The sequence below is a fragment of the Entelurus aequoreus genome, linkage group LG26 (assembly GCF_033978785.1).
Source record: "Entelurus aequoreus isolate RoL-2023_Sb linkage group LG26, RoL_Eaeq_v1.1, whole genome shotgun sequence".
Classification (NCBI taxonomy): domain Eukaryota; kingdom Metazoa; phylum Chordata; class Actinopteri; order Syngnathiformes; family Syngnathidae; genus Entelurus; species Entelurus aequoreus.
Genome location: NC_084756.1, coordinates 8,572,203 through 8,597,772, shown reverse-complemented (window position 1 = coordinate 8,597,772; position 25,570 = coordinate 8,572,203). Strand labels below are relative to the sequence as shown.

Genomic DNA, 25,570 nt, shown 5'->3' with positions numbered 1-25,570 from the left:
AAGGTAACCATTGAAATACTTTGTATAGTTCAAGACTTAAGGTCGTTAGGAAACATCACTGCACATCATAATGGCAGCTACAGTTTCCATCTTAAAGATCTACGACAATTATTTGAGAATGTCCGGCAGGCCAGATTGCAAAGCTTACCGGGCCTTAATTTGCCCAAGTCTGGTATACAGGGTAAACAGAACAGGAAGAATGATGGTTCTGCCACTAAGGCGGCACCCCATATAAAAAGTAGGAAATAGGTAAACATGGAGGGAGGAAGAAGAATAAGAGGAGGAGAAAAAAAGCAGTTTGAGACCAGAAAAAAACCCCATTGATACCTCATATGTGCACAAGTTACGGCACACAAAAACATGACTTGCAACAAGGGGAGGAAGCTGCAGCCATCAGGGCGCTGCTCTGTAAGCCATCATAAAAGAAGCAGCGAGGGTGTTTGTGTGCATACAGCATCTGTGTGTAGTCCGTGGGTGCGCTTTAGGTCTATAAGCCTGGAAGTCGCTCCGCTCGGTGTCCCGAAACACAGTCTGCATCCCAAGTGTCTTTGCCAAGATATTTTCTTTCGCTGCACTGGTCTGGCTGTGGTGTACAGCATGGCCTTGCCAAGGCCACTGCAGAGGGAGCCGTATTGTAGATAAGGATTGTTTTGATGAGGGCTTGCAATAATATTCCAATGGTTTATCTGCTGTTCGTTCTGGCTTTCAAATTAGTCCTAATTTCGCCTTGCAGAGTGGAAAGCTTCTCTGAGAAGTTTCATTGTATTTAGTTTATTTGAACAGGGACAACACAACATTGCTGTAAATGTGCAAGTTTTAGCTACAAAACTAGTTTCCAGCCATAGTCCCTGGGCAAGATGTAAAAAGCCAGGAGCAAACAATATACAATTAAAACAACAATCATTAAGAGCCTACCACCTGCTCAGTGGCCTGGTGGTTAGACTGTCCGCGCTGAGATCGGTAGGTCGTGAGTTCAAAGGAGTCATACCAAAGACTGTAAAAGTGAGACCCATTACCTCCCTGCTTGGCACTCAGCATCAAGTGTTGGAATTGGGGGTTAAATCACCAAAATGATTCCTGGGCACGGCCACCGTTGCTGCTCACTGCTCCCCTCACCTCCCAGGGGGTGAGGGTGATGGGTCAAATGCAGAGGATAATCTCACCACACCTAGTGTGTGTGTGACAATCATTGGTACTTTAACTTTTAACTTTAACTACTTAAAATAGTAAAACAGCTGATTAATATCTCACACACATCTACGCCAACATTCAGCAGCACAGGCACTATACATTAAAGGCCTACTGAAATACATTTTTTTTATTTAAACGGGGATAGCAGATCCATTCTATGTGTCATACTTCATCATTTCGCGATATTGCCATATTTTTGCTGAAAGGATTTAGTAGAGAACATCGATGATAAAGTTCGCAACTTTTGGTCGCTGATAAAAAAAAAGCCTTGCCTGTACCGGAAGTAGCGTGACGTCACAGGTTGAAAGGCTCCTCACATTTCCCCATTGTTTACACCAGCAGCGAGAGCGATTCGGACCGAGAAAGCGACGATTACCCCATTAATTTGAGCCAGGATGAAAGATTCGTAGATGAGGAACGCAAGAGTGAAGGACTAGAGTGCAGTGCAGGACGCATCTTTTTTCGCTCTGACCGTAACTTAGGTACAAGCTGGCTCATTGCATTCCACACTCTCTCCTTTTTCTATTGTGGATCACGGATTTGTATTTCAAACCACCTCGGATACTATATCCTCTTGAAAATGAGAGTCGAGAACGCGAAATGGACATTCACAGTGACTTTTATCTCCATGACAATACATCGGCGAAGCACTTTAGCTACGGAGCTAACGTGATAGCATCGGGCTTAACTGCAGATAGAAACAAAATAAATAAACCCCTGACTGGAAGGATAGACAGAAGATCAACAATACTATTAAACCATGGACATGTAACTACACGGTTAATGCTTTCCAGCCTGGCGAAGCTTAACAATGCTGTTGCTAACGGCGCCATTGAAGCTAACTTAGCAACGGGACCTCACAGAGCTATGCTAAAAACATTAGCTATCCACCTACGCCAGCCAGCCCTCATCTGCTCATCAACACCCGTGCTCACCTGCGTTACAGCGATCGACGGAGCGACGAAGGACTTCACCCGATCATCAATGCGGTCGGCGGCTAGCGTCGGATAGCGCGTCTGCTATCCAAGTCAAAGTCCTCCTGGTTGTGTTGCTGCAGCCAGCCGCTAATACACCGATCTTACCTAAAGCTTTCTTCTTTGCAGTCTCCATTGTTCATTAAACAAATTGCAAAAGATTCACCAACACACATGTCCAGAATACTGTGGAATTTTGCGATGAAAACCAAGCTTTTTGTACTGGATACAATGGTGTCCGAATACTTCCGTTTCAACGATTGACGTCACGCGCATACGTCATCATACATAGACGTTTTCAACCGGAAGTTTAGCGGGAAATTTAAATTTGCACTTTATAAGTTAACCCGGTCGTATTGGCATGTGTTGCAATGTTAATATTTCATCATTGATATATAAACTATCAGACTGCGTGGTCAGTAGTAGTGGGTTTCAGTAGGCCTTTAAGCTTCAACAGCACCATGGACAGTTACACACACGCATGGTTACACTGACAGCAGACAGGAGGCACAAAGCAGCAACATAAAATACATTAATGACGATGTTCACAAGTCTGATTCTCAAGTCTCCAGGATTTTTTGCATATTTCTGAATTGCTTTAATGTATCAACATAGCGGATATGAGAAGGGATATTGTTTCAAAACTGTACTGCCCTCACTGAGAAGACAGAGTGGCTGAAGGCACTTTTCCTGACAGGATTTATCAGGAGGCGGATCTAGTTTGTCCTTTGCTCACATGTACAACATCAGAAAGTGGTGGTTGGGCCAAACCACGTAAGGTTTTCAAAACCAAATTAGCATTATGAAATTTTACCAAATATTCCCAGTTCAGTAGTTGATATTTGTCCAATATATTACGGTGGTGATAACGAAAATATTTCATGTCCAGGATTTTCAGAGACTGCTTATTTAGACATAGCGGATCAGTTTCAGTGTTGACTGAAACAGTGAGAAAAATGTGTGTACTGAACAATAAATTAGCACAGTCTGTATTTAAACTCTCTGACATACTTAAGGTTAGCAATGAATCCCATTTTGGTAGGACATGTAAACTGACAGAGAGGGGTCAGTGGATGCAGAAGCGCAGAGTGCAAAGACTTTCTGCACAGTCAGTTGCTACAGAGCTCCAAACGTCATGTGACCTTCCAATTAGCCCACGTACAGTACGCAAAGAGCTTCATGGAATGGGTTTCCATGGCCGAGCAGCTGCATCTAAGCCATACATCACCAAGTCCAATGCAGTGGTGTAAAAGCACGTCGCCACTGGACTCTAGAGCAGTGGAGACGCGTTCTCTGGAGTGACGAATCACGCTTTTCCATCTGGCAATCTGATGGACCAGTCTGGGTTTGGAGGTTGTCAGGAGAACGGTACATTTCGGACTGCATTGTGTCGAGTGGGAAATTTGGTGGAGGAGGAATTATGGTGTGGGGTTGTTTTTCAGGAGTTGGTCTTGGCCCCTTAGTAGTTACAACACAGATCTTTTCTCCTGCAATAAACGCCCCAGGATCTGGTAAATCAGATTTCCTCTTAGTAAAAAACATACTTTGTCTTTTTAACATTTAAATGAAGACATGAGTTGTAAAGCCATTTAGAAACAGACTCCATAGTTTTAGAACATTTTTTTGCAACTTCCTGCTTGTCCTTCCTATATGTACACAGATCACGGTATCATCTGCGTACATTTGTCCTTCACATTCAGAGCACACAGATGGCAGGTCATTGACTAAATAAAAGTGGCCACAGAATTGAACCCTGTGGCACACCTACGTCATTAACAGCTGTGTTCTATCATCTAAATTAGACTTCATCCAATGTATAGCATCAGGAGAGAAATTGAATAGTGCCAATTTTGAGATGAGAACGTCATGACTAATGGTATCAAATTGTCCGTCTTGGATTTTACATTTTCAATAAAAATGGTCGGCGAGTTGTTAAGATGGGCCGATAGCTAGTCTGCAACACACCTCTCAGCAATCTTTGATAACACAGGGAGAAGGCTAATAGTAGTTTGTGACCTCATTTGTTTTTTTCCCGACTTAGGCCATGTCTACACTAAGTCGTTTAACCCCTTAAACGAATGATTATTTAGCCTAAGCCCCGTTTCAGCCACACTAAACCAGCGTTTAAGGTCCCTCTCCTCGGACAATTTTTTACACGGGTAAGTCAGCCGTGTAATTCTTGAATCTCCGGCACTTAGCTTTGTATGGACTCATTGATTGTTTACAAAGTGAGTTCGGAGAGGAAGTGACGCCAGAAAGAATGCGCCCACATAGGACGTGACGCCAGAAAGAACGCGCCACAGCCAGCTTCATAGTAAAGCGGTTTCGTAACTCGGAGCTAACCACTGGAAATATGGAGGCGAGTCATCCAGACATGTCCGTGTTTCTCCTTCTTCTACATGTACAGATGTAACCGGTGGTCTTTCCCTCTGCGTTGTGTGGCTTTAATGGAACACGACCGACACCATGGATTGCTCAGCTGCACTTTACTGATAATACACAACATACAATTGTCGTCAGTAACTTTTTGCCATCGTCAAGTCCCTCTCCTGTTATCGTGGACAAAAGGGGAGCGTACAACAGTGAAATAAACATACCTGATAATACACAGAATACAATTGTCGTCGGTAACTTTTTGCCATCGTCAAGTCCCTACACAAATATAATACAGAAAAAGATAGTGAACTTAAATTCTTAACATGACAATACAATTACCTCTCCCGTTATCGTGGACAAAAGGGAAGTTGGAAGGCGTGTCCAACGCATATAAAAAGACAGGTGTCACAGTAGTTATTGCAGTACGAGGGACAACGAGACAATGGCTCCACATTGACAAAACATCGAACAATATCCAGGTATTTACATGTAACTTACACATTTTGTGTAATTATAACAATAATAAAGCATTATAAAATACATTATTTACAAGACATAATTGACCCTGTTACACAGACGCTTGTGGTAATCACACATGAATACCTTAAGAGAAAGTGATTGCAGCTATTTGGGATACAACACTTCTCAGACGGCAAGATAATTTTACAATGTCCGGCAGGTCAGCTGTGATTCTACTTAGCGAAAAACTTTGTCCATTTGTCGAAGGAGAGTCAATGAGAATGCGGGCTCCCGTGGATGGGATAAAAAAGATAGCATGTCCTTTGTACTACCCGGTAGTCGAGGAAAACGGCGAATGCATTTGGACTGGCAAAGCAGACTGTATCAGTTATTGTCTGCCATGTATGTCGCGGACTCAACGTCTAGGTCCAGAGTATATAAAGTCACCAAAAAGGAATGGACAATGAAGGTGAAGGCAAAAGAGTGAGGAGTGTCCTGACCAGATATCTAGATCCCTAGATTGATTAATGTTAAATGTTCTTTATCACATTGTTTACATGTCTAATAAAGATTTGATTAATTTATGATGTCTCAGGTGTGATTCACTACAATAGGGCCCCACAGCACACTGTATTCCAGGTAATTGAAATACCACAACACTGGATATTGTTCAGATAAGTTAAACTTCTGGATCTGCCTCCCCGGAGCCTTTTGGCCATGGAGAACAGCTGCTCGGTCTCTGCCACACCAGAGTCCGTTTGGAGAGACTGGAGGAGATGCAGATGAAGAGACAGGGCTGTGGAGCTAGCACTGAGCACTGGGACGGACAAGCTTCACAATGTCTTGGCAGAATGAGCAGGTATCGGACACCTCGGTCTCCTTAGACGCATCCTCACTCATCCATGCAGATTGGACACTGGCCGAGAGTTAGTGGGCGGCCGAGGGTGGAGTCGGCTATCTTGGTTGCTTTGTTGGGTCTGCTCCTGTCTCTGGCCATGCTCCCTCCACCCCAGCAGACGATGGCGTGGAACAACCGCAGAGGCCACCACAGTTTGTATGTTTCTTTTACTTTTTATTCATAGCTGTATGTAGAAGTGGATGGTTGCATCATCTCTGCTCTTTTAATGTCTTTAATGTCCTTTGTATTCTTTGATGTTTGATGTTTCCCTCTTACACACATGTTTATGTGTGTAATGGCTATGCGTTGTTTTTCCCTTGGCCTCAGTCTGGACCCCCTCTCCAAGAACGATTTTTTTTTCTCAAACCCCCCATTGTTTACCTGTATCTCACCTTTTTTGTAAGGGGTGCTGGAAGTTGGCAGACCCGTCAGCGATCCTGTTCTGTCTCCTTGTAGTGTTTGTCTGATCTTGAATTGGATTGTGCTGACAATTTGTATTTCCCCTCAGTGATTAATAAAGTATTTCTGATTCTGATTCTGACTTAAGAACTTGCACACGAAGCAACACTGGAGGTGACTATGACGTGCGCATTTTCCGCGCATGCGTACTAGGTCGCGTTGCGCCTGCAGACGGAGGAGGGTGGGGGTCTTGAACGGCGCACTGCAAAGTCAGTGTTTAAACAAGAAAAAATAATACAAAAATTGCTTATTTGAACCAAGCAAAATTATCTGCCAATAGAACAAGAAAATTTGGCTTGTCAAGACTTTCCAAAACAAGTCAAATTAGCTAACCTCAATGAACCCAAAAATACCTTAAAATAAGTATATTCTCACTAATAACAACTGTACTACTATGTGAGTACATATTTTCTATTGTTTCATTGAAAATAAAACAGCAAAGTCCATTTGGCTGTCATCTGTTTTAATTATCAGACACAATTGTGCCAAAGTCACGATTTTTTTTTACATGCTTAAAATAAGAAATTATTACTTTAAAAAAGTAGTTTTATACTCGTGAGTGTTGATGACACAGCTTTGCAACAGTTGATATTCTAGTTTCAAGCATGTTTTACTCAATATAGGTCATCAAATCTCAGCAACAAGCTGTAATATCTTACTGAGATCATTTAGGACCAAAACCCTTAAAACAAGTAAAACACTAACATAAAATCTGCTTAGTGAGAAGAATTATATTATCAGACAGAAAATAAGCAAATGTCACCCTAATTTGAGATATTTAATCTTACTTAGATTTCAGATTTTGCAGTGTGGCATTGTGGACAGGGATAAGGTTTAGTGTAAACGGGGCCTTAAAGACAGGCATGGCAATGGCTGGAATATTGCTTTACGGTAAAAGAGGTTCCTCGTCACTTTCAACTCATCCCTTTTTCCCAGCAGCACTCAGTGGGGGTGCACTTTATGAGTCCCTATGGGAAACAACCCCCTCTTACAAGTCTCTCTTCTCTTCACTCCCGTATCGTTGCTTCCCTCCCTGCAGGGAAAGCTCCACGACCCCCAAGGGATGGGCATCATTCCCCGGATTGCCGAAGACATCTTCCATTACATATTTGCCATGGAGGAGAACCTAGAATTCCACATCAAGGTCAGTTGGTGCTGTGCTGCACTTTGTGGCACAAACAGTACAGTATGTGCTGGCACGGCGCTCAGACCTGTGATGTAATAATCCTCTGGTGGGCTGCTGTGTAATCAGCCTAGCATCAATAAATCACCATGTTTGAAACACTGTAATCCCGCAGTATTTGTTACGCTGCAGGATAATGCCTTCAAACAGTGCAGCAAATAACAACCGCTATTGTTCCCCTTGCAGGTATCCTACTTTGAGATCTACATGGATAAAATCCGTGACCTGCTGGACGGTGCGTGCTTATGGCGCAAATAGCCGCTTTAATATTCAACAATAAGGACAGTATCCTATCCTTCTTACTGTATTTATTATCTGCTTCACATAGCATGGAAAGCACACATTGAAGACTCTTATTACACACACACATACTCTATGTATATAAATTGTATGCACAAATGAGGCATATGGTTCCATAAGACTGGGTCTGTGGTGGAGAAAAGCTTCAAATAGTATGCAGATAATCCTTTAAGTCAAGAAAAAGGGAGAACTAGCTGCATGGCAGTGTTTCCTACATGACTGCAATCCACACTATATTGCCAAAAGTATTTGGCCACCCATCCAAATGATCAGAATCAGGTGTCCTAATCACTTGGCACAGTCACAGGTGTATAAAATCAAGCACTTAGGCATGGAGACTGTTTCTACAAACATTTGTGAAAGAATGGGCCGCTCTCAGTGATTTCCAGCGTGGAACTGTCATAGGATGCCACCTGTGCAACAAATCCAGTCGTACATTTTCCTTGCTCCTAAATATTCCAAAGTCATAAGAAAATGGAAGCGTTGGGGAACAACAGCAACTCAGCCACCAAGTGGTAGGCCACGTAAACTGACAGAGAGGGGTCAGTGGATGCTGAAGCGCATAGTGCAAAGACTTTCTGCACAGTCAGTTGCTACAGAGCTCCAAACTTCATGTGACCTTCCAATTAGCCCACGTACAGTACGCCGAGAGCTTCATGGAATGGGTTTCCATGGCCGAGCAGCTGCATCTAAACCATACATCACCAAGTCCAATGCAAAGCGTGGGATGCAGTGGTGGAAAGCACGTCGCCACTGGACTCTAGAGCAGGGAAAATGTGCTCTCTGGAGTGATGAATCACGCTTTTCCATCTGGCAATCTGATGGACCAGTCTGGGTTTGGAGGTTGCCAGGAGAACGCTACATTTCGGACTGCATTGTGCCGAGTGTAAAATTTGGTGGAGGAGGAATTATGGTGTGGGGTTGTTTTTCAGGAGTTGGGCTTGGCCCCTTATTTCCAATGAAAGGAACTTTGAATGCTCCAGGATACCAAAACATTTTGGACAATTCCATGCTCCCAACCTTGTGGGAACAGTTTGGAGCGGGCCCCTTCCTCTTCCAACATGACTGTGCACCAGTGCACAATGCAAGAACTATAAAGACATGGATGACAGAGTCTGGTGTGGATGAACTTGACTGGCCTGCACAGAGTCCTGACCTGAACCCGATAGAACAGTGGTCCCCAACCTTTTTGTAGCTGCGGACCGGTCAACGCTTGAAAATGTGTCCCACGGACCGTGGAGGGGGGGTTATTTTATTTATTTTTTATTTTTTATAAAGAAATACAATCATGTGTGCTTACGGACTGTATCCCTGCAGACTGTATTGATATATATTGATATATAATGTATATATTGGGTTTTTTATGTTGATTTAATAAAAAAATAAAATATATATATATTTTTTTATTTTCTACATTTCTTTTGCGGCCCGGTACCAATAGGCCCGGTGGTTGGGGACCACTGCGATAGAACACAGTTGGGATGAATTAGAACAGAGACTGCGAGCCAGGCCTTCTCGACCCTCATCAGTGTGTGACCTCACTGATGCGCTTTTGGAAGAATGGTAGAAAATTCCTATAAACACACTCTGCAACCTTGTGGACAGCCTTCCCAGATGAGTTGAAGCTGTAATAGCTGCAAAAGGTGGGCCGACATCATATTGAACCCTATGGGTTAGGAATGGGATGGCACTTTAAGTTCATATGTGAGTCAAGGCAGGTGGCCAAATACTTTTGGCAATATAGATTATGTGGTGATGCTCTCATCTAATTTTCCTGATTGGCCACGACTCGTGTGTATGTGATTTTTAACAAGCATTTGGGAGATACAAAAAGTGAGTAAAAAACATGAAAACCTAAACACGTATGTTTAGTAGAAACACAGTAAACACATGTTGAGCGCTGCTAAATCATTCCAGCTGTGGTATATGAATTTCCGCGGCTATTTCTACAATAAAATATTTTCATGTCTAGACCATACAATAGCCATTCATGACATTTTAGGGATGTTTTATAACATTATAGAAGCCTTCGAGACATGAACTATCACCCCTTTAGTCACCCTTACACTATTTTTATCAATTCAGTCCAATATACACTATATTGCCAAAAGTATTTGGCCACCTGCATTAACTCACATATGAACTTGAAGTGCCATCCCATTCCTAACCCATAGGGTTCAATATGATGTGGGTCCACCTTTTGCAGCTATTACAGCTTCAACTCTTCTGGGAAGGCTGTCCACAAGGTTGCGGAGTGTGTTTATAGGAATTTTCCACCATTCTTCCAAAAGCGCATTGGTGAGGTCACACACTGATGTTGGTGGAGAAGGCCTGGCTCTCAGTCTCCGTTCTAATTCATCCCAAAGGTGTTCTATCGGGTTCAGGTCAGGACTCTGTGCAGGCCAGTCAAGTTCATCCACAACAGACTCTGTCATCCATGTCTTTATGGACATTGCTTTGTGCACTGGTGCACAGTCATGTCGGAAGAGGAAGGGGCCCGCTCCAAACTGTTCCCACAAGGTTGGGAGCATGGAATTGTTCAAAATGTTTTGGTATCCTGGAGCATTCAAAGTTTACTTTCACTGGAACTAAAGGGCCAAGCCCTTCTCCTGAAAAACAAGCCCACGCCATACTTCTTCCACCAAATTTCACACTTGGCACAACGCAGTCCGAAATGTAGCGTTCTCCTGGCATCCTCCAAACCCAGACTCGTCCATCAGAAATTTCACGACTGGATTTGTTCCATTCACACACACATTCACACACTGATGCCGGGAGCTGCCATGCAAGGCCCTAACCACCAGCCATCAGGAGTAAGGGTGACGTGTCTTGCTCAAGGACACAATGGAAGTGACTTGGTTGGTAGAAGCTGGGGATTGAACCAGGAACCCTCAGGTTGCTGGCACGGCTACTCTCCAAACAGCGCCACGCCGGGCTTCTAATGAATGTTAATAACATAAAAACGTTAATTATAATAGTTTGACAAAAACAATTTTGCAGCACAAACAAATGGAAGTATTATTTTTAATCTTTGAAATGATCAGGAGGGCCAACTTAGGTCTTTGCAAAGCAATAGTCGGTGTTTGTATTAGATTGGTGCAAGATATTATCATGTTGGTTAAGTGGTCTGTGGTCATGGTCTACATCAGAGTTTTTCAACCTTTTCTGAGCCAAGGCACATTTTTTTCATAAAAAAATACAGAGGCACACCACCAGCAGAAAAGGTTAAAAAATGAAACTCCACCGGCTTGTCGTGCCGGTGGAGTTTCATTTTTTAGTTTCCTGTGTGTAGCGCTTTAGTTCCTGTCTTGCGCTGTTATTTTGGTGACCCTTCCTGTTGTGTTGGCGTTCTCCTGTAGCAGCTTGACGCCTTCCTTTGAGCGCTATTCCACGCACCTGCTTTGTTTTCGCAATCAAGACTATTTATCTATTTAACTGCTATCCTTCTTTGCGGGGACATTGTTGATCGTCATGTCATGTACGGATGTACTTTGCGGACGCCGTCTCCACTCCGCACGCTGTAAGTTTTTGCTGTCGTCCAGCATTCTGTTTTTGTTTACTTTGTAGCCAGTTCAGTTTTGCATAGCCATCCCTATGCTCCAGTGTCTTTTCCTAAGCCTTTTGTTCATTTTTCGTTTAAGCGTTATACATACCTTTTAACCTGCACACTGTGCTCTGCATCTTGGGATCACGACAAACCATCCTCGACGCGTTCCGACTTCTACAAAGCAATGAACTACCCGCTGCCACCTACAGATTTGGAGTATTACATGGTTACCCTGCCGAGCTCTACACAGCACAGGCATTAGACAACAGCACATTATTGTAGTAATTGATTTGCAAAAAATATTTTTTGGACCAATTAGGTGAAGTTGCGGCACAGTGGTTGAAAAACAATGACCTACAGCAGACCTGGGCATTCTGCGGCCTGCGGGCCACATCCGGCCCTTTGTGCGTCCCTGTCCGGCCCGCGTGAGGCCAATTATAAATTACATAATAAATTTAAAAAAGTATCTATGTCGAGTGTGCAATACAACGGTGCTGCTTTTGTTTTGAAAATCGTTATTTGTATTACTTCCGTGTGGACGTATGCGTGTGCGTGATTGTGAGCGAATGTGAACAGCTGCAATCGCAAATTACAAAATAAAGTTGAAAAAACATCTATGTCGTGCGCGCAATACAACTGTGCTGCTTTTATTTTGAAAAGTATTATTTATGGGCGTGTGTAACCTGCGAGTGAAGGTGCACATGCAGCGACAAGTGATGCACGCTTTACACCCGAGACGCTAAAAAGAGAAAAGTTGATGAAGAATGGCGTGTTTCCAACAAGACATGGACTGCCAAGCAACGTTCCCTCTAAGGTGCGCGCCTGCGCAATTGCGCACTGCTCAAGCGTCTGCTGCGCGCAGCAAATATATGCCGCGCACCAAATCAAATCCCATCTGAATTCTAAACAAAATAAACATATTTATTCTATGTAATTTTGCAATGCAACTTTGAGTGACAGTGACAACTAGCGGCCCTAACGGTGTTCGTCAACACCGTTCAATTGAACACCGTTCAATTATTGTAACGTCTATCGAGATGCTTCGAGGACAGGAATTATATCAATCACTTTATTGAGCAAAACTGTTTATATTCGGACATAACCACACCAAAAACATGAATAAAACACTTCTATCTCGAAAAACTAGTCATTTTCTGCCGTACAAACCAGGCCAAAAGCAACTTGTCATCAGTCACCAACACGCATACCACTAAGCCACTGGTGCGTTTATGGCCACACAAAAAGTCGGACAACTCAAACACCACACAAAGTTACACTATGACTCCTCAGTCATATGTGTGCTTATTTTACTGTCATTTATTATTAATGTTAATTTATTTATATTAGTCATGGAATGCTGTTACACACACTATGTTGAAGTATTACTATTATTATTATTATTATTATTTATCTTACGGTATATATCAAAAATAATATTGGGCAAAATGTAATTGAAATATTGTGGATGTGGCCCTCAAGCAGTGCTCGGGTTGCTCATGCGGCCCCCGGTAAAAATTAATTGCCCACCCCTGACCTACACCATACGTGTGTGTGTGTGTGTGTTCCTCTGTCTAACAATAACCTCCTTCTCCCTTCACTGCAGTGACAAAAACCAACCTGTCCGTGCATGAAGACAAACACAGAGTTCCTTACGTGAAGGTGAGTCATCCTCATGTTGACGAGTGATTAATAGGAAAGATCCCACAGCAGTTATTGAAACATTATCCATTACAAAAAATAATAGGTCTCTTTTTGTTGAAGACGTTTCAGTGTCGCCTCCATTCCACCTTTGTGGAGTATATGACCTGATGATGACTGACAATCTACACACATATTTTTCTATACCAGAATAGAATTGCACTTCAAAAGTAGCTAGAAATCACTGAAATTCAAGTATTTCTTATATATATATATATATATATATATATATATATATATATATATATATATATATATATATATATATATACAAACTCTGTTTCCATATGAGTTGGGAAATTGTGTTAGATGTAAATATAAACGGAATAAAATGATTTGCAATTCATTTTCAACCCATATTCAGTTGAATATGCTACAAAGACAACATATTTGATGTTCAAACTGATAAACATTTTTTTTTTTTGCAAATAATCATTAACTTTAGAATTTGATGCCAGCAACACGTGACAAAGAAGTTGGGAAAGGTGGCAATAAATACTGATAAAGTTGAGGAATGCTCATCAAACACTTATTTGGAACATCCCACAGGTGAACAGGCAAATTGGGAACAGGTGGGTGCCATGATTGGGTATAAAAGTAGATGCTCAGTCATTCACAAACAAGGATGGGGCGAGGGTCACCACTTTGTCAACAAATGCGTGAGCAAATTGTTGAACAGTTTAAGAAAAACCTTTCTCAACCAGCTATTGCAAGGAATTTAGGGATTTCACCATCTACGCTCCGTAATATCATCAAAGGGTTCAGAGAATCTGGAGAAATCACTGCACGTAAGCAGCTAAGCCCGTGACCTTCGATCCCTCAGGCTGTACTGCATCAACAAGCGACATCAGTGTGTAAAGGATATCACCACATGGGCTCAGGAACACTTCAGAAACCCACTGTCAGTAACTACAGTTGGTCGCTACATCTGTAAGTGCAAGTTAAAACTCTCCTATGCAAGGCGAAAACCGTTTATCAACAACACCCAAAAACGCCATTGGCTTCGCTGGGCCTGAGCTCATCTAAGATGGACTGATACAAAGTGGAAAACTGTTCTGTGGCCTGACGAGTCCACATTTCAAATTGTTTTTGGAAACTGTGGACGTCGTGTCCTCCGGACCAAAGAGGAAAAGAACCATCCGGATTGTTATAGGCGCAAAGTTGAAAAGCCAGCATCTGTGATGGTATGGGGGTGTATTAGTGCCCAAGACATGGGTAACTTACACATCTGTGAAGGCACCATTAAGGTACATACAGGTTTTGGAGCAACATATGTTGCCATCCAAGCAACGTTACCATGGACGCCCCTGCTTATTTCAGCAAGACAATGCCAAGTCACGTGTTACATCAACGTGGCTTCATAGTAAAAGAGTGCGGGTACTAGACTGGCCTGCCTGTAGTCCAGACCTGTCCCCCATTGAAAATGTGTGGCGCATTATGAAGCCTAAAATACCACAACGGAGACCCCCGGACTGTTGAACAACTTAAGCTGTACATCAAGCAAGAATGGGAAAGAATTCCACCTGAGAAGCTTCAAAAATGTGTCTCCTCAGTTCCCAAACGTTTACTGAGTGTTGTTAAAAGGAAAGGCCATGTAACACAGTGGTGAACATGCCCTTTCCCAACTACTTTGGCACGTGTTGCAGCCATGAAATTCTAAGTTAAATATTATTTGCAAAAAAAAAAAAAAATTTGAGTTTGAACATCAAATATGTTGTCTTTGTAGCATATTCAACTGAATATGGGTTGAAAAGGATTTGCAAATCATTGTATTCCGTTTATATTTACATCTAACACAATGTCCCAACTCATATGGAAACGGGGTTTGTATATATATATATATATATATATATATATATATATATATATATATATATATATATATATATATATATATATATATATATATATATATATATATACATTAGGGGTGTGGGAAAAAATCGATTCAAATTCGAAATGTGATTCTCACATCGATTCTCATTTTTAAAAAATCTATTTTTTTATTTGTATTTATTTATTTAAATTTTTTTTTTTTTTTTTAAATTAATCAATCCAAAAAAAAAAATACACAGCAATACCATAACAATGCAATCCAATTCCAAAACCAAACCCGACCGAGCAACCCTCAGAACTGCAATAAACAGAGCAATTGATAGATAGATAGATAGATAGATAGATAGATAGATAGATAGATAGATAGATAGATAGATAGATAGATAGATAGGTCTTTATTGTCATTGCACAAGTACAACGAAACTTTGTTTTCAGCACAAACCTGTTCAAGATTAGACAAACAAACAGTGTACAGCAGTGGTCCCCAACCTTTTTGTAGCTGCGGACCGGTCAACGCTTGAACATTTGTCCCACGGACCGGTGGTGGGGGTGTGGGGGGGGGTGTATTTAAAAAAAAAAATTAAAAAAAATATATATATATTTTTTTCCCATAAAGAAATACAATCATGTGGGCTTACGGACTGTATACCTGCAGACTGTATTGATCTATATTGATATATAACGTATATATTGTGTTTTTTATGTTGATTTAAAAAAAATAAAAATAAATAAATCATTTTTTTTTTATTTCTTGTGCGGCCCGGTACCAATCGGTCCGCGGCCCGGTGGTTGGGGACCTCTGGTGTACAGGGTTACAGAACAGGAACGCTGATGGGTCGCCACAAGGCGCCCCGTAAAAGATGGGGAAAAAGGTAAAACGCTGGGGAAGGATGAGTAAAAAAATACAATCCCCCTTAGGAGCCCAGTCTGGAGTGGAAAAAAACCCTCCATAGCAAAGCACATATACATATTACAACATACATCTCGAGATATCTAGCAACAGAGGGAAGGGGCGGAGTAATGGTGGTAGGCCGCAGCTCTCGGCGCTGATCATCCTTCCATCACCCCTATGGGATTTGCGTCGAGGGTGTTTGGTTTGGGGGGTTGTGGGGGTGTATAAGTGCCGTATATTTTTGTGGATGCATGTTGTTTGTATGTAAGTCTACAGTGTGTCTCTGTTCCTCTGCCTTGATTCTTGTGCAGCCGATAAGTCCAAAGTCAAGGTGTGTGTTCATGAGAGACAAGAAGGGAGTTTGTTGTGTCTTCGCCGCACTGTCCTTCGGGAGAGTCTGGAAGCCAGGGAAACAATCCAAGTTAGAATGAATTGAGAATTGAGAGGAGACACAAACACGACACAGAACAAACCAAAAGTAGTGAAACAAAAATGAATATTATCAACAACAGTATCAATATTAGTTACAATTTCAACATAGCAGTGATTAAAATTGATATTATCATTAGTCATTTATAAAAATAAGAAAAAAAGAACAATAGTGTCACAGTGGCTTACACTTGCATCGCATCTCATAAGCTTGACAACACACTGTGTCCAATATTTTCACAAAGATAAAATAAGTCATATTTTTGGTTCATTTAATAGTTAAAACAAATTTACATTATGGCAATCAGTTGATAAAATATTGTCCTTTACAATTATAAGAGCTTATTACAAAAATCTACTACTCTGCTTGCATGTCAGCAGACTGGGGTAGATCCTGCTGAAATCTATGTATTGAATGAATAGAGAATCGATTTTGATTTGAATCGTGACCCCAAGAATCGATATTGAATCGAAACGTGGGACACCCAAAGACTCACAGCCCTAATATATATATATATATATATATATATATATATATATATATATATATATATATATATATATATATATATATATATATGCAAGTGTAAGCCACTGTGACACTATTTTTTATATATATATATATATATATATTTTTTTATGTCTAATGATAATGTTAATGAGGGATTTTTAATCACTGCTATGTTGAACTTGTAACTTATACAGATACTGTTGTTGATAATATTCATTTTTGTTTATTGCAGTTCTGAGTGTTGCTGGGTCGGGTTTGGTTTTGAAATTGGATTGCATTGTTATGGTATTGTTGTGTATTTGTTTGTTGGATTGATTAATTGAAAAAAATAAAATAAAATAAAATACAAATAAAAAAGATTTTTGTAACATCGATTCTGAATCGCACAACGTGAGAATCGCGATTCGAATTCGAATAGATTTTTTCCAATACCCCTACTATATATATATATATATATATATTTATATATATATATACATACACATACATACATACATACATACATACATAAACATATTTAATATATATATACACATACTGTATATTTATATACACAACATATAAATGCGTATGTATATATATATATATATATATATATATATATATATATATATATATATATATATATATATATATATATATATATATATATATGCAGTATATATACATACAGTCGCGATCAAAAGTTTACATACAATTGTAAAGAACATAATCTCATGGCTGTCTTGAGTTTCCAATCATTTCTACAACTCTTATTTTTTTGTGATAGAGTTATTGGAGCACATACTTGTTGGTCACAAAAAACATTCATGAAGTTTGGTTCTTTTATGAATTAATTATGGGTCTACTGAAAATGTGAGCAAATCTGCTGGGTCAAAAGTATACATACAGCAATGTTAATATTTGCTTACATGTCCCTTGGCAAGTTTCACTGCAGTAAGGTGCTTTTGGTAGCCATCCACAAGCTTCTGCTTGAATTTTTGACCACTCCTCTTGACAAAATTGGTGCAGTTCAGCTAAATGTGTTGGTTTTCTGACAGGGACTTTTTTCTTCAGCATTGTCCACACGTTTAAATCAAGACTTTGGGAAGGCCATTCTAAAACCTTCATTCTAGCCTGATTTAGCCTTTCCTTTACCACTTTTGACGTGTGTTGGGGGGTCATTGTCCTGTTGGAACACCAAACTGCGCCCAAGACCCAACCTCCGGGTTGATGATTTTAGGTTGTCCTGAAGAAATTGGAGGTAATCCTCCTTTTTCATTGTCCCATTTAAAGCACCAGTTTCATTGGCAGCAAAACAGGCCCAGAGCATAATACTACCACCACCATGCTTGACGGTAGGAATGGTGTTCCTGGGATTAAAGGCCTCACCTTTTCTCCTCCAAACATATTGCTGGTTATTGTGGCCAAACAGCTAAAATTTTGTTTCATCTGACATCACATGGACAAAGATAAGACCTTCTGGAGGAAAGTTAATCAGTAAAAAGGCACATGATTTTTGCACAGAACTGGATCTTTCGCAGATGCAGTTAGTTGGTGCATGTTTTATCATAAATATGTGTGTGCACGTATCTGTCTTCTCACAAGGGATGCACAGAGCGCTTTGTCACAAGTCCCGACGAGGTGATGGACGTGATAGACGAGGGAAAGGTGAATCGCCACGTCGCCGTCACCAGTGAGTCGCACTCTTGAACTTGTTTCTGCGTATGTCTCCGAACACAAGCTACATGGGTATTCTTTTACCCCTCAGACATGAACGAGCACAGTTCCCGCAGTCACAGCATCTTCCTGATCAGCATCAAACAGGAGAACGTGGAGACTGAGCTCCAGCTTAGCGGGAAGCTTTACCTGGTGGACCTGGCCGGGAGTGAAAAGGTAAACATTTTTATTTAAAAAATGGCAGATAAATAACAAATGTTGTCATCAGCGTATATATTTTTTCTAGGGATTTACTGTACCAACTACAAAGCCCATCAATTTGTTCAAAACTTTTTAAAAACTAAAGTGAGATACTAAAGTGATTTCCAGCATGGAACTGTCATAGGATACCACCTGTGCCACAAATCCAGTCGTGAAATGTCCTCGCTCCTAAATATTCCAAAGTCAACTGTTGGCTTTACTATAAGAAAATGGTAGAGTTTGGGAACAACAGCAACTCAGCCATGAAGTGGTAGGCGACATAAACTGACAGGGGTCAGCGGATGCTGAAGCTCATAGTGCAAAGAGGTCGACATTTGGTGGAGGAGGAATTGTGGTGTGGGGTTGTTTTTCAGGAGTTGGACTTGGCCCCTTAGTTCCAGTGAAAGGAACTTTCAATGCTCCAAGATACCAAAACGTTTTGGATAATTCCATGCTCCCAACCTTGTGGGAACAGTTTGGAGCGGGCCCCTTCCTCTTCCAACATGACTGTGCACAAGTGCACAAAGCAAGGTCCATAAAGACATGGATGACAGTCTGTTGTGGATGAACTTGACTGGCCTGCACAGAGTCCTGACCTGAACCCGATAGAACACCTTTGGGATGAATTAGAACAGAGACTGAGAGCCAGGCCTTCTCCACCAACATCAGTGTGTGACCTCACCAATGCGCTTTTGGAAGAATGGTGGAAAACTCCTATAAACACACTCCACAACCTTGTGGACAGCCTTCCCAGAAGAGTTGAAGCTGTAATAGCTGCAAAAGGTGGACCCACATCATATTGAACCCTATAGTTTAGGAATGGGATGGCACTTCAAGTTCATATGTGAGTCGAGGCAGGTGGCCAAATACTTTTGGCAATATAGTGTACTTGCGGTGGTGGAGGCGTAACTTTGGACGTGACACTGTGACGCCATCATATAATTAGCTCGATCGGAGATGATGCATATGTTTTCTTTGAAAACAAATCTGAGTTATTAATTAGTGTTGACATATATTTTTTGTCATACTAAATCGTTTTTGCTCTATTTTTCCATTTTTGCTGCATGTTGTACAATGTACTTGGTTGAGAATGTTTCCAGAAACTTCTCCAATGTTTTTAATGATTTTTTCTTAATTAAAAATGACTAGCCGCACATCCAGCATCTTTTTCTGGTGTTATTGTAGACAAGTGGCGGCTGATGGTCTTTCAAGTATGGGAAGCTCATTTTCAGCTACTCTCTAAACACAAATACAGTCTATATGAACTTGAAGTGCCATCCCATTCCTAACCCATAGGGTTCAATATGATGTGGGTCCACCTTTTGCAGCTATTACAGCTTCAACTCTTCTGGGAAGGCTGTCCACAAGGTTGCGGAGTGTGTTTATAGGAATTTTTCCACCATTCTTCCAAAAGCGCATTGGTGAGGTCACACACTGATGTTGGTGGAGAAGGCCTGGCTCTCAGTCTCCGTTCTAATTCATCCCAAAATGTGTTCTATCGTGTTCAGGTCAGGACTCTGTGCAGGCCAGTCAAGTTCATCCACACCGGACTCTGTCATCCATGTCTTTATGGACCTTGCTTTGTGCACTGGTGCACAGTCATGTTGGAAGAGGAAGGGGCCCGCTCCAAACTGTTCCCACAAGGTTGGGAGCATGGAATTGTCCAAAATGTTTTGGTATCCTGGAGCATTCAAAGTTCCTTTCACTGGAACTAAGGGGTCAAGCCCAACTCCTGAAAAACAACCCCACACCATAATTCCTCCTCCACCAAATTTCACACTCGGCACAATGCAGTCCAAAATGTAGCGTTCTCCTGGAAACCTCCAAACCCAGACTCGTCCATCAGAAATTTCCCGACTGGATTTGTTGCACAGGTGGCATCCTATGACAGTTCCACGCTGGAAATCACTGAGAGCGGCCCATTCTTTCACAAATGTTTGTAGAAACAGTCTCCATGCCTAAGTGCTTGATTTTATACACCTGTAGCGGGGCCAATTGATTTATTTATTTATTTACATTTATTGATTAGGACACCTGATTCTGATCATTTGGATGGTTGGCCAAATACTTTTGGCAATATAGTGTGTATGTATATATATATATATATATATATATATATATATATATATATATATATATATATATATATATATATATATATATATATATATATATATATATGTACATATATATATATATATATGTACATACATATATATATATATATATATATATATATATATATATATATATATATATATATATATATATATATATATGTGTGTGTGTGTATATATATATATATATATATATATATATATATATATATATATATATATATATATATATATATATATATATATATATATATATATATATATATATATATATATATATATATATATATATTTAAAGATGTTACATTTTGCAAATAAAAGGCCACTTAAAGGATTGTAAAATTGTCCATATCAACACGGGAATGAAGGGGGGAAAAAAATGCTCTGGCAGTGGTTTGCATTTCAGCATCGCTGATTTGCTCGTTTGGCTGTAAATCAAAAAAGAAATTCAGCCTCAGACAGCTCATCCAATCATCATGCAGAAGCTCGGAGTCAAGGCCAGCCGAAACCGAGCCCTCTTATTTCTACAAACCCCGTTTCCATATGAGTTGGGAAATTGTGTTAGATGTAAATATAAACGGAATACAATTATTTGCAAATCATTTTCAACCCATATTCAGTTTTCACAAAGACAACATATTTGATGTTTAAACTGATAAACGTTTGTTTTTTTTGCATATAATCATTAACTTTGGAATTTGATGCCAGCAACACGTGACAAAGAAGTTGGGAAAGGTGGCAATAAATACTGATAAAGTTGAGGAATGCTCATCAAACACTTATTTGGAACATCCCACAGGTGAACAGGCACATTGGGAACAGGTGGGTGCCATGATTGGGTATAAAAGTAGATTCCATGAAATGCTCAGTCATTCACAAACAAGGATGGGGCGAGGGTCACCAATAAAGTTTATGAGTTTGAACATCAAATATGTTGTCTTTGTAGTGCATTCAACTGAATATGGGTTGAAAAGGATTTGCAAATCATTGTATTCCGTTTATATTTACATCTAACACAATTTCCCAACTCATATGGAAACGGGGTTTGTATTTAGTCAATGAAATGTAAACACAAAAGTACATATTTGACCACTTTTTATATTTAGGGGACGCTGAGCTTCCCTTGCAGTCTTAGAGCAATCACCACTGGTTAGATACTTTTGTCGCTGCTCTCGAGCTGGACTTTCTGTCCCTGAAAGAGCGCCACTGTCTTTTAAATATTTGCACATTGCACATTTTGGAGATCGCTGTGCACGTGTATATCTCTGATATATTCAAATACGTCCACACTGCAGACATGCTGTCTCCTCTCTAGACAATGGCCTACGTCTTGGTTACGTCATCATAAATTCCTGTTAGGGCAGTGCTGTTTCGATATATATATATATATATATATATATATATATATCTCCATTCATACAATATATTACTATAGTTTTCACGTAAAAAAAAAAAAGCCATTTATTTTACCATGGCGGGTCACCACGATTAATTACATGCAGAAGTAACCTTGTAAACATTTGTGAACTTCACCCCGAGCTTTCTGAAAGACTGACACTTTACGGTGGTGCTAGATTACAAATGACATTTAAACTCCCTCACATACACCCAAGAGGCTGGCTCTTGCCTTGGCAGGTTGCTAACGTCTCTCTGTGATATCATGTTCAGTCCTTTTAGCAATGCAATCACTTTCTCTGCTCGAGAGAAAACACTTTTTTCTGTGAGTTGAAAGACAATTCTGTGCAGAAAAGCTGAAAATAGAGGTCAAATCAGGGGAAATGTATTGATATAGTTTAGTGTTGATGTACACTATATTGCCAAAAGTATTTGGCCACCCATCCAAATGATGAGAATCAGGTGTCCTAATCACTTGGCCCGGCCACAGGTGTGTAAAATCAAGCACTTAGGCATGGAGACTTTTGTTTCTACAAACATTTGTGAAAGAATGGGCCGCTCTCAGTGATTTCCAGCGTGGAACTGTCATAGGATGCCACCTGTGCAACTAATCCAGTCGGGAAATTTCCTCACTCCTAAATATTCCAAAGTCAACTGTTGGCTTTATTATAAGAAAAGTGAAGAGTTTGGGAACAACAGCAACTCAGCCACCAAGTGGTAGGCCACGTAAACTGACAGAGAGGGGTCAGCGGATGCTGAAGCGCATAGTGCAAAGACTTTCTGCATAGTCAGTTGCTACAGAGCTCCAAACTTCATGTGACCTTCCGAGAGCTTCATGGAATGGCTTTCCATGGCCGGGCAGCTGCATCTAAGCCATACATCACCAAGTCCAATGCAAAGCGTGGGATGCAGTGGTGTAAAGCATGTCGCCACTGGACTCTAGAGCAGTGGAGACGCCTTCTCTGGAGTGATCAATCACGCTTTTCCATCTGGCAATCTGATGGACCAGTCTGGGTTTGGAGGTTGGCAGGAGAACGCTACATTTCGGACTGCATTGCGCCGAGTGTGAAATTTTGTAGAGGTTTATGGTATGGGGTTGTTTTTCATAAGTTGGGCTTGGCCCCTTAGTTCCAGTGAAAGGAACTTTGAATGCTCCAGGATAGCAAAACATTTTGGACAATTCCATGCTCCCAAACTTGTGGGAACAGTTTAGAGCAGACCCCTTTCTCTTCCAACATGACTGTGCACCAGTCCACAAAGCAAGGTCCATAAATACATGGATGACAGAGTCTGTTGTGGATGAAGTTGACTGGCCTGCACAGATTCCTGACCTCAACCCGATAGTCTCCGTTCTAATTCATCCCAAAGGTGTTCTGAGAGCCAGGCCTTCTCCACCAACATCAGTGTCACCAATGCACTTTTGGAAGAATGGTTGACAATTCCTATAAAGACACTCCGCAACCTTGTGGACAGCCTTCCCAGAGGAGTTGAAGCTGTAATAGCTGCAAAGGGTGGACCGACATCATATTGAACCCTATGGGTTAGGAATGGGATGGCACTTCAAGTTCATATGTGAGTCAAGACAGGTGGCCAAATACTTTTGGCAATATAGTGTACATCAGGACTACGCAACTGGCAGCCTGGGGGCCAAATCCGGCCCAGGAGTGGCACCAGACTGTCTTACAAGTTCACTTAAAAAAAACATTTTTGCAGCAGATTCTTAAAAACACTAGAGCCCTGTCATACAGATGGTCTTTGACTAGTTTTTTTTGCTGTAGGTTCTTAAAACACAATAATTTACCAAACAAGAATAATAGTTCACATTAGTGTTGACTGAGAGCTTTGCATGTTCTGCTCAACACTCTCACATCAAATATTAACAAGGTATGTGCAGGAAACCGCTGCTCTGCCTTTTTGTTCTGTGAAATAAAGCCTGATGTAAATTAAATTATCCCATGACAGTTGTGGCATAATGAGGTAAAAGTGTCCTTAAAAAAAATACTGCTTAATGCCAATGTTTTTTTGGAACAGAATAGCTTCCTAGAAATGAGTTGTACTGAATTCCATAGTCAATTTTGTTGTGAACCGTACAATAACTTTCTTTCTGTAACCACAGGGAACCATGGCACCCATACAATTAAACTTTATACAAGCAATGCTCAAACTGCTTTCTTACGTAAATGTTTGATCCAATTGTTGACCATCAATTGTCATATGTAATATGTCTATGTCAGGTCAGCAAGACGGGGGCAGAGGGAGCGGTGCTGGATGAAGCCAAGAACATCAACAGGTCCTTGTCGGCCCTCGGCAACGTCATCTCAGCTTTGGCCGAAGGAACGGTACGATGAAAAGTTTCTTATCAAAGTAGTCTACTTCTTTCTACACATTTTATTTGTTGAAATACTTACATGTGCAGTAGATCCCCACATGTATGTATTTGCGATGTGACATTCGCAGATTTATATTGTCTGCTTTACATGGTAAATTAAGTTCTTTAATAGGGATGCCCGATAATATCGGACTGCCGATATTATTGGCTGATAAATGCTTTAAAATGTAATATCGTAAATTATCGGTATCGGTTTCAAAATTATCAGTATCGGTTTCAAAAAGTAAAATTTATGACTTTTTAAAACGGACGTAGGGAGAAGTACAGAGCGCCAATAAACCTTAAAGGCACTGCCTTTGCGTGCCGGCCCGGTCACATAATATCTATGTTTTTTCACACACACAAGTGAATGCAAGGCATACTTGGTCAACAGCCGTACAGGTCACACTGAGGGTGGACGTATAAACAACTTTAACACTGTTACAAATATGCGCCACACTGTGAACCCACACCAAACAAGAATGACAAACACATTTCGGGAGAACATCCGCACCGTAACACAACATAAACACAACAGAACAAATATCCAGAACCCCTTGCAGCACTAACTCTTCTGGGACGCTACAATATACACCCCCCCTAACCCCTACCCAAAACCCCGCCCCCCCCAAACCCTGCCCACCTCAACCTCCTCATGCTCTCTCAGGGAGAGCATGTCCCAAATTCCAAGCTGCTGTTTTGAGGCATGTTAAAAAAAAAAAAAAGCACTTTGTGACTTCAATAATAAATATGGCAGTGCCATGTTGGCATTTTTTCCATAACTTCAGTTGATTTATTTTGGAAAACCTTGTTACATTGTTTAATGCATCCAGCGGGTCATCACAACAAAATTAGGCATAATAATGTGTTAATTCCACGACTGTGTATATTGGTATCGGTTGATATCGGAATCGGTAATTAAGAGTTGGACAATATCGGAATATCGTACATCGGCAAAAAAGCCATTATCGGACATCTCTATTTTTTATGGTTCCTTAAAAGGGAACTGTACTTTTTTGTAATGTTGCCTATTATTCA

The 25,570-nt window shown here is 40.7% G+C and overlaps 1 protein-coding gene across 3 annotated transcripts in view; it reads left to right on the top strand.

The window, feature by feature from the left end:
• kif5ab (kinesin family member 5A, b) overlaps positions 1-25,570 on the top strand; it is a 362,881-nt gene that overhangs the window by 111,731 nt on the left and 225,580 nt on the right. For 2 of the 3 annotated variants that reach the window (XM_062037662.1, XM_062037663.1), the window contains 6 exons: positions 7,397-7,501; positions 7,727-7,775; positions 12,991-13,046; positions 18,341-18,428; positions 18,504-18,628; positions 24,399-24,503. In XM_062037662.1, coding sequence (XP_061893646.1) covers positions 7,397-7,501; positions 7,727-7,775; positions 12,991-13,046; positions 18,341-18,428; positions 18,504-18,628; positions 24,399-24,503 — 528 coding nt within the window. Of the gene's footprint in view, positions 1-5,916; positions 6,055-7,396; positions 7,502-7,726; positions 7,776-12,990; positions 13,047-18,340; positions 18,429-18,503; positions 18,629-24,398; positions 24,504-25,570 lie in introns of those variants that run through there. The other variant, XM_062037664.1, reaches the window with a different exon arrangement.